A 21,408-nucleotide genomic window follows, 5' to 3' on the forward strand; every position below is an offset into this window, starting at 1 on the left:
AAACCAAACAAAAACCCCAAACCACATGGAAAAAAAAGCAAAGACAGCAAACCAGCATCCTAAAACCTGAGAACTTTGAACTAGAAACTCTAGTAAAAAATCTATAGAAGCCAGGACAAAAAATGCACCTTGGCCACAGGGAGAGACAGAAGGGGCCTTCTGGATTATTTTAAACTAGTACCAGCTCTATTAATGTCTGTGTAATCACTTGACAGATTCACATGAAGACTATGCCAGCTGCCATGTTCAGGCTTCTAACAGGTCAAGAGACCCCCCTGTACATCTAACATCTTCCATCCAAGTTGAAGCTGTCTTAGCTGAAGAGAATTTTGTATTTTGTATGAATGAAAGGCTTGGAAGATGACCTGAGGACTCCAGAACAAGGAACAGACAGGTGTCTCTGCCTTTTCTCTCCTTCCTTTCTATTTCTTTGACAAAAAGTGTTGAGAAGGATGGTCAAGGACAATAATCACTGACAAAAATCTTTGTAAACATTTAAGTATTTTGAACATCATCTAAACTCTTTTCTCATAGAACTTAAAACATATTTATTTGTAACCTTTATGTGGAGTGATGTATGTCTGTCTTGTTTGATAACACAGTGAATGTGAATATTTGATGAATGAGACTGAAGGAGATGGCAAAGAGAAGCAATTAGAGAAAGTTCTGGCTGCCTCAAGTTAAAAAAAATCCCAGTCCCATAAAGTGGTCCAATACTGATGACTTTGCATAATTTTAAAACTGGTGCTGATTCGATGGTATTTCAGTGGAAAGGAATGTGTGCAGTTCAAACTTTTAGGCTCTACTGTAAAGAAAACCACTGTAGTACTTGATATTGTTATGACAAGTGTAACCTGTTTGGCAAGGTGTGAACATAAACATGTAACAAGTGTTTCATATGCTAAATAAAGAATAATTGCCACAAGATTAAAATCAAAATATTTATTTAGATACATATTTATTTTTAATGCTTGTGATTTTTATGATTTAACAGAGTTATTTCATGGATAACTTATTGCACAGGTTGTGTAATGTATGTGTTGGGCTGGGTTTTTTTTTTTCTTTAATTTTTGCATATTACTTTTTTGTTCATATTAGCTCAAAATGGGAAAGCCATGCTTACCTGTTTCTGTCTTTTATAAAGCATTCTTATTCCTAAGGCAATGTGTTCTGAATGTAAATTGTTTTGACAAATAACCTAGCACCATCAGCAGTATTAGAATGTGTGTAGATAAAAAACCTAGTAGTAAAGTTGTATTCCTTATGAGATAAATGTTAATTGGTGTAACTTTGTCTATTTTTTTTTCTTTTGGCCAAGGCCTTGAAGAAAATACACTGTGACTTAAGAAGCCTTACCATGCAGTAACTAAAGAGCTTTAGATGACTGTACTTCAAGGAGTAGTGTGTTGCATGCAACTGACCTTAGGAAAGAATTAACCTATCACTAATAAATCTGAAATAAGAAAGGAAGCTTGCTTATTTTGTTTGTTGTGTAACTTTACATAGTAAAAAATCCAAGTAGAAGATCATTTAATTCTTCATCTAAGTGCAGTTGCAAAGGTCACAGATTTTTTTTAAGGAAATATTCTCTTGAATTAGGAGTTTGTGTATCATTATGATCTTGAGAGTAGAAGCTTTCAATTAGCATACCTTGTTGCCACTGGATGTCACTGTAACTTCACATCAATACAGAAGCATGCTCTAATGAAAATACATTAAAATGGATGAATCTGTAAAACTTAAACTACCCATCTTCAGCTACGTTCCTTTGTGACCTTTTCACAGGATGTCTGCCCAGCTCAGAGTGACACAAATGAAACCAGTATATGATTAAACCTCAAATGGAAACTAAGGCTGACAAGCACTGCTGCAATAAAACCCTAAAATCCTGAAACATCAACCTGTGGTAGGTTCTTTATGAGAACCTTTTGTTTAAGGCTTTTCCAATTCCTCTGAAAGAGCCAGGATGAAGCTTGCACTGGAAGATGTTGCTGGCAGACCTGTGTTTATGCTGGTAATGAAATCAGTGTCAATATTTACTTTTTGATATTTTTTTAAAGATCAATGTTAAATAAATCATAAACACAGCAGAACCACAATAACATGTTTTAATAATAAAATTGTCAAAACTATGAATTGGAGTAACAATTCTTTTTGAAAATACTCAAGGCTCTGCTAGATAAAAATTCCTCTAACTTCCTATTAGTTGGTGTTGATAAAAAGTTTGTGAAAGATGCTTTTGGAAATGCAGAATTTCAGTCATCTTCCCTAATGCATCTTTTGGTCATGCTGCAGAGGATTTAACATCAGTTCTTGGTCGCTCATGCTACTGCAGGACTGAACTGGTGAACATTCAGAACAGAGCAGGAATAAAGCACATTGCAGCAAGTACTGGAGTTTAAAAGGGCAGCCCTGGGAGGGGGGAGCAGTTTTAATTGGCCAGATCAGTTAGTCTGGAATGAAAGACACTGGAAGAACGGATTAGAAGCAGCATTGTATGTGTGTATAAATCACCTTTATGTTTGTATCCAAATCAGTTGTTGAAAAGGCAAAGTCCAGAAATACTTTTTTATTAAAACACTGACGATAGTTAAAACACTTTGAGGTACATTAAATAAATACAACTTTTAAGTTGTACAGCCAGTCTCTGGTGGGTTTGCAATGGTTTTCAAGAAATGCTGGGCAGCATCAGTAGCATTTCTGTAAGTACAGTGAAATAAATGCATTTCCGGTTGGGAAAACACTTGTTATGACTTCACTAATAAATCAATTAAAAGTTTGCAAAAATCAAGGCTGAAATTTACATTCAGAAAAACAGCTGTTCTCATCCTGCTGTGGGGAAAAAAGTGGAATTCCAAAGGAAGACACTTTTTCCTTTTAAAGTCATCCACTAGTTGTGTTTCTGCCAGTCCCGGTTCCTTCCACACCTGTGCAGCACTGACATACCTGTGGCGCTCAGAGGATGGTTTCCCGGCACACGCCGATCAGGCTGTGCGGCCGCTCCCGCGGCAGGGCGCGGCCGAGCCGCGGCGCGGGGCCCGCGGGGCAGCTCAGGGCGCCGCAGCTCTGCAGGTGCAGCTCCTCCTGCAGCCGCTTCCTGCAGCTGCCCGCGTCCTGCTCGGAGCTCGTCATCACCTGCGGGAAGGCAGAGCGGAGCAGGACAGAAAGAGGGTAAGAAAAGCTCTCATTTTAAAGATTCAGTCTCTGAAGAATATTTCATTTAAGCTGTCTAACACTGCAACTCTTCCAGAGGTTCAACCCTCCAGAACGCCTCCCACTTCTGTCCTTCCAGCTCCTCAGTGCTCAGGACTGGGCACCAGGAAAGCACAGCCAGGCTTTCTGTCTGAACTGCAGTGTAACACGTATTGCTGCCCAATAAATAGAAATTATTTCTTACTAATGCCATGTAATATAAAAGAGCTCCCATAGGAATTGTCTGAAGAACTTAAACTGCAAAAACATTTAAATTAGGTATTTGTCTGTGGAAACTGGACACATCTTTAGAACATCAGTGGCCTACCTGGTCTATGATATTGGCACTGAAGATGGCTTCTTCCATGTGTCTCTCATCAGATTTAATGACTGACCGTATGCTGTTCACTACGTGACGCACTTCTGGAGGGAGATTACAGTTTGAATGTTCCAAAAATTTTGCCACTAAAATTTTTGTGTCTTTATAGGCCTTAAGGTCCACTAAGGAGTGTGGCCGCTCTTTCGAGACCGTGTGAAAAGCCTTTGGCTTTAGGTGCAGATCAATTTTCCTTGAATCCCTCTGTTTTCCAGTTGGTAGAAAACTGCTCAAAGAATGCTGGCAAGCAGAGGCAGCCATATGAGAACCAGAGACAGGAACTAAAAAAGGGGGGGAAGAATATCTTTAAAGTAATAGTTTAAAAAAAGAAAAAGAGAAAAGAAAAAAAAGGCAAAACAAATATTGTCACAAAGTTTCTACATTGTCATAAAATGTCTGTTTTGTTTGAAGAGTAGCAAAAACATGCAGTCAAGGAAATACTACAAAATGGGTAATTTTAACCAGGAGTAACTAGGGGTAATCAGGAGTAAGACCTTCCCATAGCCAAGGAGGCTATGGAATGAGTGGGTGAGTAATGAAAGTACTGCACAAACCAGACATTTTTGTTACCTCCACCTTCAAGGACTTCAGCTGACATTAATGATAAGGAAACTCACCAGCTACACTGTTATGTGTAACGCAAAGTTTTAGGCCCAGTCCCTCACCCCAACTTTAAGACTAAAGTTCTGCCTATTTCTGGGCCTTGGAAATTATATGCAAGAGAGACTAGTGAAAAACACAGAGAAAGCAAAAATGCTGATCTAAACGAGAGGACCTAATTCACAGGATTTATTTTCATTCAAGGCAGGTTCCATCAGCATTGTACACCATACACGTATGCTGTTAACTGGCTTTTCTGCCCCAGAGTTCTTAAAGCTCATTTCTCTCTCAGAAGCTTTTTATTATTTTTAAAAGAAAATAAGGAAACCCATCTTCTGCTTTAGAAAACCAATTCTCACCTGTTTCTCCTGTAGCTGGAGATAATCCTGCATCTTGGCACTGCCTGCACACAGAAGTCCAGGCACAATTATCACCTTTAACCAAAGGCAGACAGAAAGAGCAAAGTCAACCCCTGCTGTCCTCTGCCCAAAGCAAGGAAAAATACACTGAAACCTTTTATTATATCCTTTACAGAATGAAACTACTTAGAAGAAATACTGCTTGCAAAATGTCCATTCATAAAGAGGAACTACTACACCCAGAAATGCCTTATGAGTTGTTACACAAACAGGAATACAGAGCTCATGTTTTATGGCTTCCTCTGTAATCCTAAATATTTCAGGCCTAAGTGCTGAAACTATGGCAAGCTCCCTAAAGAGGCAGACCTCAGACCTATTCTGTATTTCCTGGGTGGACAGAGTTTATATGGGAAAATGGGAAAAATGAGAAAAATTATTCCCTCTCATTTCTACAAACCCAGCATTTTATTCAACATTTCTCCTCCTTTTTAAAATATATTATCATCATTTTCAGTACAAATGTAGTACACCATTGTTTAAATTAATGGGTAGGTGAGCAGGATGGTACCTGATGAGCCAATCAATAAGTGGTTATGAAGCATCTACAAACAGCTTTGGATGCCATCTAATGACAGTTTATGGGATTCCAGCACAAGGATCAATGATGATGAGATCACACTGTACAGTAGCTACCACCTGCAGTCTTTTTCATTTGTGACAAGATGGAATAAACCCTCACATTTGGTTGTTAATCTGTTTCCAAAATTGAAAATGGTTTTGAACTTCTAGGTAGCGCAGGAGAGGTTTTCTTCCATATCTCCAGGGACAGTTTATAATGAAAAGCTGGCATAATCCTCTCTGGTGGAGTGAATAATTAAATGAAGGAAACAAATGTAAGATGCTAAAAACGTAGCAAATCTGTAAGAAATTAAGAGAGACAGCTTCTAGTCTGTCTTTAATTTGTTCTATTATGCTTAAGTACTGCAGCACATGAATCATGGCATGGTTATTAAGAGGAGACACTTCAGAGGTTCTGTCTTCCCATCCATTACTAAACAGTTTAATGTACTTGCAGCAAGTCAAAACTACACCACTGGACATGACCCTGAATTATCTGGAACACAAACACTACAATAATCACTCAGGCACTTAACTGATAACAGCCACATAGTCTATCATAGCTGATTATAAATGAAGTTTATTGTAATAAATGTCTGTGCTAGGAGTTGATTTTTTCCACTTTTGCCATGACAAACTTTACAGGCAAAAGGCACAGAGCAAAATATTGCAAACCAGTTTGCCAAACACATGTATGATGAAATACATCTAGGCTGAACTAGAGACTCAAGTCAATCCATCCCTGAAGGATTTCATTAGGAAGTGTCTCCTGCAGGCAGCAAAGTAGGTCAGCATCCAGCCCCTCTGAGTCACTGCTCTTGCTCCCCCTCCCCTGTGTGTCAGCATCTCTAGAACTTTCTCTCCCTCTTCACTCCAGTCTCTGCTAAGCCCAGTTACATCTCAGTAATGTCCAACTCGTGTCCCTCCATGCCACTTTTCTAGAAGAAATGAAGAATGTATTCAGGACACATGAGAAAAGAAGGCAGGGCATCTGTTCCAGCAGGTGTCCAGAGCCAGCTGGAGCACGTGGGTATGGCTGCCCATGGCAAACACATGGAGCACAGCTCTGGGAGCTGCAGAGCCTGATCCAGAAGAGAAAGGGTTGTTCTTCACTTTCCACAGCAGAAAGGATTCAGAAATTCCTACTTACTGTCTGCTTACTGGCAGCTTCATTGCACATATGTCCTAGCAGAGTAAATGTCATAAAATAAATGCAGACTTCTAGATTAAAGATTCACCTTTCCTGGCTCAAATGCAGAGGCTTAGACATTTCTAAAGGTAAAAGACATTCAATTATTGAGCTAAGCATGTAGTCTCTGAAATTATATTATTAAGATGCAAGAAGTGCAACAGAACCAAAACATCATCCTAAATGAAACCAGTTATTTCAATATTTTGTCTCCTTTTGCTCTGAGTTAGTCACATGATTCTTGCTCTAGATCCCTTAGAAAGCCTGGTGAACAGATCTTGTAGCAGCAGAACCCATGACATCTTAAAAAGCTTTTAGTCTTTACTTTCAAGCCACTTCTCCAGGTTTCCCTTCTGAATCTCTCTAAACAGCTTAGATCCCATTCAAATAGTAGACAGTTCTACATTCCTGCTATTATTCTCTACTTAAATCAACCCTTTTTTTTTCACTAACAAGGATATTTTTATGAAGCTACACTGTTCAGCTAACATCTCCTCTTCTTTTCCCTACTTTTCTAAAAGGAGATTCATAGAAGACATCCACGAAAGCCAAAAGCTTTCCTTTTCCTTTATCATCTTGTCGTGTGCCTCATGTTCATTTCTTTGTCCTTCAAACTGTATCACCATACACCTCAAGTTGCCACTAGTCACAGTGACTGCCTCTGACATGCCCCAATACTGCCAATGTCAGTGTCACCTTGAAGAAACACATCCTGCTGTACAAGCGTGACAGCTCCAGTAATAGTTTCCTAAATAAACCCCAGTTGCCATTGCACTTCTTAGTTTAGCCTCTCAGTAGAACAGTAGTAGAAAGGTGGGAAAAACTACTCAACACATGGTTTTCTGAGCAGTACAGAAAGAATGGTGAAATTTAGAAAATCTAAAATTAATTTCACTCTGTCAATTTTTCCATTCTTAAAAATTTTCAAATTTACAAAATATGCATGGAGCTAAAGCCTTCACACCTAAGAAAGCCTCTCTGGAACACTGCATATAATTTCCAGCAGCACCAATTGCTGCACAAATCAATAGTAGCACTTTGCTCCAGGTTTGCTGCCTGTGCTCCTACACCTACCTTCAGTGCCAGACGAGCAGGACACAGGGGCACTGCTGGAGCGGACGATGGTTGAGGCTGGGTGCTTTGGGAGGTGCTGGGGCTGGGCAGCAGCCTCGGGGCCACTTGCACGTGCTGAAGTATTTGCAGGCCCAAAACAGGGAGAGGTCTGGAAAGCGGCAGGAGGCCGGTGAAAGTCCACGCAGCAGGTTTTCTTCTGCTTCAAAGGTGGTGTGGCACTGCTCTCTTGAGCAGAACTCTGCAGTTCTCGTTCTGAGGGGCTGTAATTCCCTGAGGAACAGTCCAAGGACCTGCTGTGGGCACAGTTCTTTTCCTGTCCTTGAGACCTGTCTGTAGAGGCTCGGCTGTGGGAACTGTCACCCTCATCAGGAAAGGCCTCTGAGCGAGTTCTGTGAAACCTGCAGTGAGTGTGGCAATCCAGGGCACTGCAGCTCTGGTCTGCAGCCCCCTTGGGGGTTATGCAGTAGGGAGAAAGATCTGCAGATTGGAGAGATCCTTGAACTTCCAGTGAACAAAGATCTTCAGAGGAGTAGCTACGGTCTGGAATATCAACAGCCTCAGAGACCATCAAAGACGTGCTCTCAACAGAAACTGCAAAACAAGAGATTCAGAGAAAAATAAAAACTTCTTGCCTGCCCTCCCAATCATCTCCCTCCCCGTGTTCTGTAGACTGACTTAAATTGGGCAATCTGCAAGTTCTTCTATCAATAAAAACTCAAAAGCTCTCAGATGAAGAGGGCCAAACCACAAACCACTGAAGTAATTGACTTCTTTCTAGTGTCCTTCAGCAAAGACATTTTTGTGCTGCTCTTGATACTGACTTTTCAACTTTAAATAAACAGGTGGCCTGTACTGCTCCTCATCTCTTTGCATCCCCAACATCTTTGCTTCAGGTAGCAAGCTTCCTATTCAGGCTCCTGGAAGCCATGGAGAAAACTACTCTTTGGAGGAGTTCAAGGGTCAGGAAGCCACCCATGGTTGCTGACAATGAGACACAAGCTGCAAGGAATGTGCAGGACTCTTCGAAGAGAAACTACAGTCGCCAGATCCACCTCAAAGGACCTAACTAGAGCTTGCTTTGTCTAGCAAAACTCTCCTCTGCACTTCCACCCCCAGCCTCTGACTGTGGAAAGGTCCTTCTTGCCATGAATACTGAAAGCAAATGATTCTTCCACCATTAGGAAGAGCAAAAGAGAAGAGAAAGTCTGCTCAAAATACCCACTTCCATCTCCAAGGAGACAAATGCAAAGCCACAATCACCTTGTGTGCTGAAGTCCGGGGTCGTGTTCCTCTCCCCCAGGCTCGATGCAGACACTTGCTGAGCAGCACCAGTGACCTAAATGAACATTTGGAATGAAAGAGCTCATTAACCTGCAACTCACCAAAGTGTAGTGCTCAGCACCTGAAGGACATACCCGACAATGCTGAGTCGCTTTCATATGAGCTGTTATTCAGACTGAAAGCTATTTAATGTATTTTACATCTTTGGGTCAGGAGCAAATGCAGGGCAAAAGCAAATTCTCAATGCAATTTTACATTTTTCCAGAATCTACAAGGTAAATTCATCTTGAGTTCACAGGGATTGGGGCTGCAGGCTCACACTACTAAAGTTAATATCTGAGTTTAGTAAAAGCAAGCTCTCTTTCTACAGTCTATGTTGCTCATATTGTGCTTGGTTTTTTTGTTCACCACATTGTATCACCCTAAAATAGGAGAGAGAAAACCAGAAACCACAAAAACAAGCACAAGAGCAGTATTTTCCCTTTGTTATTTGTGAGGATGTTAAGTGTTAATGTGTTTTGAAGCCCTATAACATCATTGCCACGCAGGTGCTCTCCAGCCTGGTGGAGATTGCTGAGTGGAGATAGTATTACCACTCACCTTTTTTCTGAAGGGGTGGATCTAAGGGGGGTAACTTCCCTTCACTTTTGAGAATCATGTGAACATGATATAGAGTCATTCCTGCTGGAAAGACTGGATCCATAAATACCTGAAATGTAGGAAATTTTCTTTCTGCTTTTGATTAGACTTTGGATTGGACCTTGTCGCCAATATTGATAGATTTTTAGCAGTTCTTTGGGAATGTGATTATCAAAAGAAATTATTCCAATAAATAGCTAGTAACAAAAAATGAGAAAAAATACAAAAAATGTTGAAAGGAATGAAATTGATACCATCTTGAGCTGAAAGCATTGTATCTATTTCTGTCTGTAGGGCCACAGTTAACTAGTAGAACTTATTATGGTTGGTGACAGTCTAGAAATCAGCATCAGTCACCTCTGTGCAAACCTTTTTGTCAAGCACTTAATGTGTGTCTGGCATAAAAAAATTGGATGTGACACAATTAGTCTGAAGCTATTAGGGCAAGAGGTTCCGTTTCACATGCCAGTGTAGATTAAAGCACATATATGTGTGCATAACTTACTGTGCTCACTGTTTTATTTATATCAATCACTATGATCCAGTGACCAGAAAGTTTCTTTTGATACAAATTCTGTTTTTAAAAATCATTTGAAGGTTGAGCAAATACAACTCCAAGGAAAGAACAGCACCAGAAATACTTTAACTCAGCAAGAGATGGATAGAGGACTGGGAAGCAAAAGTGAAATCACTCATATTTTTAAACAATTCCCATAGAAATTTCTTAACTTTCTTGATTATAGCAGAGTATCACATCCATGATAAAAAGTAAAATGTGGTGTCACTTGAAGTCACAGATTGTTCCTGGGATCTAACTGTGGAAGTTCTGGGAACTAACCAGAAAAGTAAGCAACATTCACAAATGCTCTTTGTTGTAGAAAACTCAGACTTACTACCTTTTCAAAGAAATGGTATAATCTTTTAAAGGTGATTGTTTCTTTCTAAAATCTAGGGATTCTAGGGGCCTTCATTATGAAAGTGCCTAGATGAAGAATTTATCACTGACCTAATTTCTTAATCACTGACTGGAAAACATCTGTGGAAAATTTGTGCTGAAATATTTATTGACACTCTATATTGTCTCTGAATAATTGCTGAATGAATTTTATATGCATTTGGAATTGATTAACCCTCTTGCTTGGGGGAAGGAGAACCAGGTTTTAATTGCAGCAGGTACCACTGAAAATTTTGAAGCCAGGTCAGAGTTTTGGTTCACACAGGAACAGCACATGGTTTCATGCAGGTTCCTGCACAGCCAAGGGTAACAAAACCTTATTGAATTCCAGATCCTCAGACAGTCACTAAGCCATCAATAGAAAAAAGGAAGAAAACCTCTGCTTTTAACAAGTCTGCAAAGCCCACAGGTTAGAAAACCTTATAAAACATCGTCATTGATTTAGTTCACCCAGAATCCTGATCTGTTTGTTCTTATATTTTCTATATTCCAGTCAATACTTTGCATGGAAAACACTGAAAACCACTTTTTTTTTTTTTTATAGTCATGTACTGGGAATTCCTAATCAGTACAGATGACAACAGTAATTTTTACATGGATGCAACCACTTAAATTAGCACTGACATTTGTTGCCCATAAAATGCATGAAATACCGAGTCTAATTTGGTACAATTTAATAAAATTCTAAGGACCTCAATCCATTTAAAAACAAATAAAACCTATTGCTTGATGCACAGTAAAAGGTTTTACAATTATGACATTATTACATAATGGTTCCCAGAAGCACTTTTGTAGCTAAATCCCTGACAGGATTTCCATTGCCAAGCCTGCCTTTAAGGGATTTATAAATCTCATTATTTCAGTTCCTACTGTACTGTGCTCTATGGGAGCATTTGCAGCATGTAAGGACTTGGGTCTCCATTTTGTTCTTCTTGTAGACCCAAAACTGTCTTAGACAGCTCAGCTGGGACACTAATTGCAAAAAATGCATGAAGGCTTTTGTTGTCAAAAAAAATCTGTGGCTGTCACTGTAGGCTTTGGTTATTGCTGCCAGTGAGCTTCAGTGCTGAGACACAGAGCCCGTCACAAGCTCTCTGAACAGCAACTACCAACTATAAACTCACTCCTGGTAAGAAACAATATAATTATCACTATTAGCAATGAAGTCACCACTCATCTTCACTGGTGATTAGACCAAACACCTCTGGAGCTCAGGTGGCCAGAGGTGAACAGGCAAGGTGCTGAAACTGACTCCAGATGCCAAAAATTAGCAGTGAATACATCTACTTATTAAAGCCAAGCTCTTCTTGCAAGAGCATGACTTTGCAGCTTTAAGTCACATCTTGTTAAATGGATTTTTGTTACATGCTGGTGCTATTGTGCTGCTGCATGTTGATGCTCACACCAAGACTGGTACCAGTCACCAGAGTGCTCAAAATGATTTTGTGCTTTACTAAAAATAGACACTTAATAATCCTTACTTAGTACCACATATGAATTCTTATCACAGATAGGAGTCTTCTCTTTCCCCCCAAACCATGTATGATTCATATCACTTTTGTCCACTTTTTTTCACTGAATATTGACTTCTCCAAGGCTTGCAGGTTCATCTGTGTTACGGCCAAGGAAAAAGGATGAAACCTGGATAAAAAATATTCTAGAAGGAGATGGCCTTGAAAACTCCCAATTTTGCTGTTCAGCAAGGAACATGAAAATTTGAAGACCACATAAAGATTTTCCTTTGGTTTTCCTCACCTGGCTGGCAGGCATCTCTCCAATCACTGCCTCGTAAGGAGGGGGCAGCTCACTTGGATACAGCATTCCTGGGCTATTAATGGTTACTTCATATAAAGCACCAAATGGGGAATGAGGGAAGTCCAAATGGAGATTTCTACATAAAAACATAAACAAATAAACAATTAAGAAATGGCATTGATTTATTACCTATACCACAGTGATGTAAAGACTTCTTTGAATTCAAAGCCAATACACTACAAAGAATTACATTCAAGAAATTTATTAGACATCCAAAATGAAGCCCTGGTTCACAGGGTAGCTTTAACATCTTTACCAGCCTGTTTTGCCATAATTAATGTCCTCCACTAGTCCAAATAATTACACATTAATTGAAATAATTTCCTTAAAAAATTAAATTTCATACTCAACTTCAAATGTACAAAGTTAACTGTGAAAGAATCACTTACAAAGGGATCTTTGCTCAAAGCTCAGACACTGTTATCCTTGTCTTAGTTAAGTTAAATAATTTCTCTATTTCAGCAGAGCTTTAACACAAATATTTCCAGATGTAGCCTAACAAGCTTGCAAAAAACCACATGTAATCTCTCTGGAAACGAAGAGTTTAATGTAAGTGAAGGACATTATCTGGCTTTGTATTCTTTGAAAGAGCTCCTTAGCCCACAGCTCAGAGCCGAGTGCCGAGTGCACAGCAGGGAGAGAGAATCACCTCTGTGCCTCCACGGGCGTGCAGGTGTACTCCGGTGGGTAGTAGGGAGGGGGGGGGATTGGTGGGATGAACTCATCAAAATCCAGGGTCCGGTGCAGGACAGTTCCATGTGGAGTCATGCAGTCAGGATTGGCAGAATGGGGCCTCTGTGGCAGAAACTGAAAATGAACAGGTAAAGTTCCTTCAGATGGTAGAATCATTGTCTCCAATATTAACAATTTTAATAAAAGGTAAATATTAGCGACCCTGACCAATACCAAATTCATTAATACCCAAGCTGAAATTAAAAAGGCACCTCTGGGAGCATAAGAATACTTGTGATCAGTGAGGAAGGTGAATCAGATTGCCAAAATACAGCACAAGCTTTTACTAAAGACAGAGAGGCTGTGGGCCTCCAAGCCAGTCAGCCTTAGGATGCAGGACACAGACTTTACAATTTAATGGCTTTTCAATAAATATTTCTACGTTGCATATTGTTTTATTGTAGCCCCACATAATCATTTCTATTCTAATAACTAAAGAAAAATAGATATAACTACTAAAATAAATATTTCCATGTTTTTGTTTCCAATCTGGACTGCCTTGCACTTACAGAGAAAAAAATTCCCAGTTCCAAACCCCAAAACAACCCCAAATAAAACTACCTAGAAACAGGCTACTATGTAGATATTATATTTTGAATTTTAAAAAATGGAAATATCCCACTCATTTTTCACTTCCAATGAAGGGGCCGTTTATAGCTATTCTTTATTATTCTTGTAAAATGAAATATTCTTAATAGCTGTTTGTGATTTGGTGATACAGACACTGCACAGTTAAATGTGGTATAAAGCTTATAAGCACTGGTATGAAAGTAAGAAAAACATTTATTCCATATACACATCTCAAAACCCAAAAGAAAATAACTACACTGCACAATAAAAAGTAATAATGAGATACCACATCAACATTCGTGACAGAAACCTCATCAGCTTCCAGCAGAGCAGGGATTTAAAGAAGGCATTCCAACACCATTGATATCAGGAGCACTCAAAAGTGTTCTGGAAAAGGCCTGAACTAATCCAAGATCAAATCTGGACCATCCTGAAGATCCCACAGCCCACACCTGACTCTATATGGTCCCCATGGATCAATGGAGAACTAAAAGACAATCCAAAAACACAGAATTTTTTCTTTTCCAGGCAAGCTTCTGCTCTTATATAACTTTTCTTGGATCACTAGATGACTTGATCTTTAGCTCCTGCCTTCTAAAACAAGCCTGCTAAGAAACTTTGCTGAAGGCACATTTCTTTTTTAGACTGGAACAAGACAACCTATGGATTTGTACTGTAGGCTCATTACATTATTGTTTGTTAAAATCCATGATAAACATTCAGGAAGCAGTAAAATAAAAGGGAAAATGTTTATTCTTAGGAGATCCAGCAAAGTAAATTACCTTTGTTTTTAATATCACAGTTCTATATTTATCACTTTTTGAAATTTAATTCAGTGTAGTTCTGCTGAATTCACATTACCACAGAAATGATACTGGTCTTTTGTGTTTTAAAGCTTGAGTTACCTCTTAGTTCTATTAAACTCACTCTCTGTATGGTGTTTCAAAGGTCAGAGCTGTAACAATACAGCACAGCAGAGGGTCAGGAGGACCAGTATCAACTGTTTGTGAAAATGAAGTATCAGCTGCTCTCTGATCAGCTCTCCAGAGATATTTCCACACGTAACTATCAATAAAGAACCTCCCCTGCAGAATGAGTTATTTCCTTACATCCTACAGCCAAAGACTTTCAGCCATTGTGTTCTATTCATGGTACAGCAGAGAAACAAGACATGGCATCAGTTTGATTTACTCTTCATTATGTGAAATGTTTGATGCTCTTTTGTCCTCCATGTGAGGTGGGATGCTGTTATCCCAGGTACTATCAGACATTACTCTATTTGGCTTTCAGAAAAAACCCAAAACTTTCTTGCAGTCATTGGGTCTCAACTCCTCTGATCTTTCATCAGCCATTTCCCAAAGTGTAACACAACATTAATACCAACCATTAAACTCCAGACTTCTGCCCTAAGCAGTCATAAGCAATCATTGGTGTGTTACCATCTCAAATACATGGAAGAATCTTTCAGGAAAAAAGCAAGCAAGACAAACTTCAATATAATTACCTAAAACCTGTAAACATTTATCATAATGAAGACAAATATCTGAGTATGCTGGGTCACGTTTTGTACATTGTTTGACTCCACCAAACTCAGGACTGCTGTCATTTTCCTAAAAGAGTAGAAAATTTGGGTCATTTTTACAGTCTGGAAACAAAACTATTTTAATTTACAACTTCCTTGACCTTCTCACAGACTGTTTCCATACTGCCATGGACCCCAAGCTTTGGTTTGCACCCAAGAACTTGCAGCTCTGTTCCCTCAGCCCTGGAGGTCCCTGGAGCTGGATCCATCCAGCCTCATACTGGGAGTGATACCCTTACCACTGCCAGAACAGGGCAATCAAACACAGAGCACTTGCACAGCAGGTGAACCATCAGCACACACTTTGTGGGACAGACAGAAGGGAGAGGTTTTACACAGGGCAGAAGGGGCTGTGGTTCCAGGAGGAAAAGATCTATTGCTCGGATGCAGCTCAGTTGAACAGCAGAGTTATCTGCACCCCTTTCAAGATCTGGCAATACAAACCATGGCAACGAACTGTGACCAACACTTGACAACGAGCAGCAGGATGGACATGGAAATACACATGTTTGGTGTATTTATAAACAACAGTTTACCTGTGTGATATCATCCTGCTGGAAGGCACAGAAATTAAAGTGAAAAAGGCTGTAAGAGTGAAACTAGCAGGAAATGAAACAATACCAAATATAAGGGATTACCACCAAGACCAGACATCCTTGAGAAAACAATTGAAAGCTAGTAAGTGGGAATTAAGTCATATTTTATTCCATACTATGTTGTCCACTGATCTCTGCTAGCCTGAAAAAGCTTATTCTTTCTACAGGAAAATGTATTTTGAATATCTTCAAGAGTTAGTCTCAAACAGTGAAGTCTGGCAGGGTTTCAGCAAAGGCTTAATACAAATTTCATAGGTTAAAAAAAAACAGTAATAAAATGCAAAGAGCTGAGAAAGCTGAAGAAACACCGACAAATACCTTCACACAGAAACACACATTTCTGGTATTAGATGACAGCTGTTATCAAATAATCAGTCTCAAGATACTGACGGCAAATGGGACAGGCAACAACAAGAACTGCCAAGCAGAAAATGGGGGTGGTCTGTTCAGTCACCAGGATAAACAGGATCAAGTTGCACTCAATATCATGTCAAAAACTACAGCTCACACCATGGAACAACTCACACAGTGGGTTTCTCAGCCAGCCCTGGGATTAAACTAATGGCCACTGCAGAAGCAATGGATAGAAAATGGTTGCAAAGGTAAACAGCATACAGCATCTCTGGTAAATGCTAAATATCTAACACCATGAAATTTAGCAAAAATTTATAGCTATCAACAGATACTTCAAACATATTTACTAGAAAGAAAGAGAAAGCCCACGGCTGTGGAAATTCAGAAAACTCAACCACTTCTGTTACCCTCCTGGAGCTGTTGGATTCTGGGAGCTTTCAGAAATCTGACAGGCAATGAAATACAGATCTGGAGTTCATGGTCTTTTAGGAAACAGCTGACCTTATGTTTGAATCTTTGCATTCAGATATTACACTCACACAGACAGGTATCTTCTCATCCTTAATTTAGTGTGTGAAACATGTATGATACTGGATGGGCATTACACAGCCCAGTGCATGTGCTAAAGAGATATGGAACACGGAGCACACACTGACCACAGAACTCGGTGTGTTTTCATTGGGCAGTCTGACTTGGACAGAGTGGAACAGCCTGATTTAAACAGCCCTCATAGCGAGGACTACGTTTTTTTTAAATTTTGTCTGCAGTTATGAATGAAGAGTAAAACATGCTCTCTGTCTGGTTGCAGCAGGGTAAACAAGAAAGCTGTAAAACACTGTAAACCCACTGTTTGGACCTGCATTCAACACAGAGGTTTGCCAGGGCAGCAGCAGCACGTTGTCAGGAAGCAGAGAATTAGAAGCACAAATGCTAGAAGTACCTCACTTACAAAAGAGGTAGAAGTTTTTGAAAATTATGCTCAAGGGTCCACTGCCACAGTACTGAGAATTCCACACAGCCAACAATGGAGCTGGACACCGGTGACCTCCTCTGCCAGCTCACAGCCTGCAGCCAGACACATCAGCTATCCCTGCCCAGTGAAGAATAACACATCTCCTCTCTCAGTTTTTAACTTGACCAGGTGAAATAAACACCATTACATAGATATGTGTAAAATTGTAAAACTCATTCTCTTTTTGTCAGACTGAATTTCCAGCTCTTCACTGAAAGGCTCTCTGTAAGTTGGTCACTGAAGTGATCAGACTGTATTATTAACGTTCTGAATATTTTGAGTACACTGAGATAAAAGCTGATGGAGGAGACCCAGTTAAGGAACTGAAGAAACAGCAGGTAAGACCTGTCAATATAATTCTCTGTTGAAAGAGTTCCTCATGTGATACTACATGGTCCATCCTTCTGCCCAAGGCATGTGAGTCTAACAGCTCTGCACCAGGATTCCCAGCTGTGGGACCTCCCCACTAAACACCAGCAAAGACATTCTGTGCTCTGTACATCCTGCAGCTGCTCAGCACCACTGACCCCATGTAAATGCCACAGCTGAGCCACTGCTCAGCAATTACAGCTTATCTAAACCACAAGTGCCATATATCAGTATGTGCCTGGTGCTCTAAGGGAAACTTATCTGGAGTTTTTCCTGTGTCTGCATGTAATTACCTCTGTCTTCCATATCACATTTATTAGACGTACTGTATAACTCTGAAATCAGTCCTTTGGAGACTCCAGAGTTCATTATTCTCATTTCAGTCATTTATAAAAGATCTGCTGATTTTTGAGAATGGGAAATAAAAATTTCTAATTGCATATAATTAAATACTGGCACGTTATCCTGAGTAAAATCTCTGTGCAATACACTTGGGTCTATAATTCTGTCGTCAATTAACTGTCCTCCTGGACAAGTTGCTGTTTTCCTTTTCTAAAACATTGGAATCAGTATATGCTGAAGGGAAATGTAGACTCTAATTGTCTAGAAGAACAAAAGGACCACAGTTGACTCTTCTAATTTGTCCCTGATCTTAAAGGGGAATTATGAGACAGAAGATATTTTGATAAGGAAAACACATTCAGATTTTTCTGTTTTTCCCAGTTGCTTTTCCTACAGCCATCACAAGCCATTAGCTCTGCAGCCTCATGGGCATTGCTCTGTGATGTCTTTTTTGAAGCACTTATCATATTTTAGTCTTAAATATTAAATATTATTATTCTACCAATAAAGTGTTTGATGAAAAATGCTAAATTTGTTAAAAATGTCAAAATATTTCCTGACCTAAGGTATGCATTTATGGTGGGTGTGAGAGGAGTATTTATGCAACCATATTTACATTTAGGATTTTTCTATGGATGCACATCATTCCCAATGCATATTTCTAAAAGGACTGTCATCTGGGTTTTACCTGTAAGTGAACTTTGTGCACAAAAAAGGATTATTTACATTTTGATGTCATTAGATTAAAAATGGTACACAATAACGTAAGATGGATTCTCACTTAAGCTTGACTCTGCAGGTGTTTTTAATTACTATTTCACCAGAACATGGGGGTTAAACAATGTCAGCAAGGTATTACCCTCATACAGAGATGCTTTCTGTGAGGTGCTTGAGTAGAAATATTAACTACAGCCTATTAAGATAATGACATGCTGAATTATCACTAGGACTGATGAAAACAGTAATTAAACACTACAGCTTGCATGTGTCATCATTACCTTATTTTCTTTACAAAATAGCAGATGGTTTTAGGTATCACACAACATGAACAGCTACTAACAGTGATGGTGATAAAATCACAACACACTCAATGATATCGGTGCCAGCACTTCTAGGATAAGAAGTGTATAAACATATCTGGAGTGGAAGGAGGACTGCAATAGGTGTAATTCATGCTTTAGCTTGGCCACAGTGGGTGTAATACCTTGTATTTCTTACTTTAATCCAGGCAGCTACCTTTTGAAGAAAACAGGGTGCATTTCCACAGTAGCCATTCATCAGACAAGATGCAAACTGAAACTGCCTCAGGCAAAAAATGAAATATCATGGAAGTGACAGTTTGGTTATTAAGAGAGGTTTCTTCACATTACAGAGCCTTGATATGATCTGATTTGATTCACATTTATTTCCTGGAGGGGTGTGTACATAGAAAGAACAATTCTGGGAAGCCCTGTAATGGAGTGCAGCCTTAAACTCTCTAGTGAAACACAACAAATGCCTTTTCAATCTTTAGCTATGATATCACTTTCTCTTGCAGCTTTCTTACAACTGGTAGGGTTTCTTTGCCTGAGCAAATGCATATACTTAACACAGTGAGAAAGGTTAAAGTCAAATGAAAATTTTTGAGTACTTTCTGAAACAGTCAACTCAAACAAGGAACAACCCAGAAAAAAATATAAAATAAAATATAAAGCAATAAAACCACTTTGAAGTAGTTTGCTGTATTGTTTTTTCCTTAGCACTTGAAATAAAACATTTGTTAGGGTAGGACTGGTTTTAAACCAAAAAAAATCCTCTTCAAATTCACTGGAAAATTTAAACTGTGCTTACTACTGGACAGCTTGTGTTTGTGTTTTTAAGATGTTTTTCTTAAAGGTTGGGATGTCAGAAGACAGCAGCTTCCAGTAAAATACCTCAGTTTGCCTGTATTAATCAAGACACTTGCTGTATGCAAAAGCCATCAACAAAGCACAAAATCACAGAATCATTGCTGCAAATTTTCTTGAGACTGTCACACCTGCTTTATGTTGCTAAGCAATAAATTGGAATTCTTTGAATTCGCAAAAATTACCATTCCAATGGATTAATTTCTGAGACAAGAACACAGCACAGGAACCACAGAACTGATTGCTCTAATGATAGCCTAATGACATCCAAGGAGGGTGTTCCCTATTGCCACTTCTTGTTACAGGAGAGCCTACAGAGCTCTCGAATACTTAGAACAGAGTATAAAACCATCATCACAATAACTAAAACCTTTTCAGCTATGAGCAGTGGTATCTCTTGCTGCTGCTGTCAAAATTCCAACATGGTACAACCCAGCTAAAAAAAGATGCATCAGTGAAAAGTAAAAGGAAAAAGCACAAATCGAGCACAACAAACAAGAGAAAAGGAAGTTAATCAGATTTCTGGATGTAGTAGAGCAAAGGGGAACTGCAGACCAGGGGACAATAGGCTGAAAGTAGTGAAAGAAAAAGAAATCCTCAGGTGAGAGTTCAGCTGGTCTAAGTCAGCGTAGCCCCAGGGAAGTTACGCTCACTTAGGCCCGGTAGGAATCTGCCTCAGCAACCTGAAAAAAGAAAGGGAAAAACTGATAAACAAGAAAAGACTGAGATTGAACAGAAATATAGATATATATGTATTTCCCCTTCTCTGGGGAGAAGGAAGAAAATTCTTGTCGATGGAGCTGAAAGGGTGGGAGAACGGACAACTTAGCAGAAAGACAAAGCTGGAAACAGGAAGCAAAAAGAAATAAACACTGAAACCAAGAAATGGCAGCATTGCCAGGTGGGAAAGAAGGAATCTTAATGATATCCAGAATGAGGTGGCAGAGAGAAAAATTATGTGCTTTTAGGAATTTGACTTCCTATTGAGGTTACTGCTTCTTGCATATGCCCATCAGAAGCACTTTAATATTGGTCTTGGTTCATTGTTACCTATTCATTTTTATTTCTCTGACACTGCTAAATACCATTAAGTGTAGATCAAGATTTCTGGAATATACACTTCTGGATCACTGCTACCATTTTTCCACTAGACAGATTTTTCAAGGTATAATAATCTCTTCACCTCCCCATCATCACTGCAAAGTGAAAAAATTCTTTAATCAATGCGCATTCTTGTAGTAAATACAGAGGGGGGGAGTTTATGAAAAGGAAGAATACCCAGAATATGATAAAAACCCTTTAACATTTAAAATAGAAGTGTCATCAGCTGAAGTTATTATTTCTGTTAATTGTTTCCCATCCATACTAGTGTTATTAAATAAGCACTGTTTACAAGCCTCTACAAGCCTGCACAATATGCACACACAGAGCCCTACAGCAAAAATGCATTTATGTACTATTCGCAGTAATTACCTAAACATATGAGCCTAACTTATTTTACCCATTACTATGTGAAGGAAACACCAGATCCCAGACTGAAGATATTCCTTAACTGGGTTTGAAACCCAGTGACTGGAACACTTGTCTAGAAAGGACAGCCTTATCTCCATAATTGATGCACTTAAATCAATACCCATGGCACCCAGTGTATTTCTAATTATTTATTTTTAAAACAACTGTGCCTGCATGGGCAGGCTATACAACATTTCTGTGTTGTTTAAATGGTTTCTGGTAACTTGCTGGGCCAGTCTTCCATCTATACAAACTTTTCCAATACAAGATACACAAATGGCTAGCATTAGGTTTGTGTGTTTGCCCTCCCTTATTAAACAGGACATTTCCTAGATTAATCAGCAATAGAGCAAGG

General features: G+C 39.3%; 2 protein-coding genes across 6 annotated transcripts in view; one reads left to right on the plus strand and one right to left on the minus strand.

Moving 5' to 3' along the window:
* The window catches only part of APBA2 (amyloid beta precursor protein binding family A member 2), a 95,332-nt gene extending 93,200 nt beyond the window's left edge, over window positions 1-2,132 (plus strand). For all 5 annotated transcript variants that reach the window (XM_030282010.4, XM_030282007.4, XM_030282008.4 and 2 more), the window contains one exon: window positions 216-2,132. In XM_030282010.4, coding sequence (XP_030137870.4) covers window positions 216-287 — 72 coding nt within the window. In that variant the 3' untranslated portion in view covers window positions 288-2,132. The remainder of the gene's footprint in view (window positions 1-215) is intronic.
* Window positions 2,133-2,554: 422 nt separating this feature from the next.
* Window positions 2,555-21,408, minus strand: part of ENTREP2 (endosomal transmembrane epsin interactor 2) — an 85,157-nt gene continuing 66,303 nt past the window's right edge. The window contains exons 6-13 of the mRNA XM_030282012.4: window positions 15,519-15,536; window positions 12,748-12,905; window positions 12,039-12,174; window positions 8,669-8,744; window positions 7,409-7,999; window positions 4,528-4,602; window positions 3,521-3,849; window positions 2,555-3,135 (exon numbers count right to left, since the gene is read on the minus strand). Of these exons, the coding sequence (XP_030137872.4) occupies window positions 2,956-3,135; window positions 3,521-3,849; window positions 4,528-4,602; window positions 7,409-7,999; window positions 8,669-8,744; window positions 12,039-12,174; window positions 12,748-12,905; window positions 15,519-15,536 (1,563 nt within the window). The 3' untranslated portion in view covers window positions 2,555-2,955. The remainder of the gene's footprint in view (window positions 3,136-3,520; window positions 3,850-4,527; window positions 4,603-7,408; window positions 8,000-8,668; window positions 8,745-12,038; window positions 12,175-12,747; window positions 12,906-15,518; window positions 15,537-21,408) is intronic.

Source organism: Taeniopygia guttata, chromosome 10 (assembly GCF_048771995.1).
Source record: "Taeniopygia guttata chromosome 10, bTaeGut7.mat, whole genome shotgun sequence".
In the NCBI taxonomy this organism is placed as follows: domain Eukaryota; kingdom Metazoa; phylum Chordata; class Aves; order Passeriformes; family Estrildidae; genus Taeniopygia; species Taeniopygia guttata.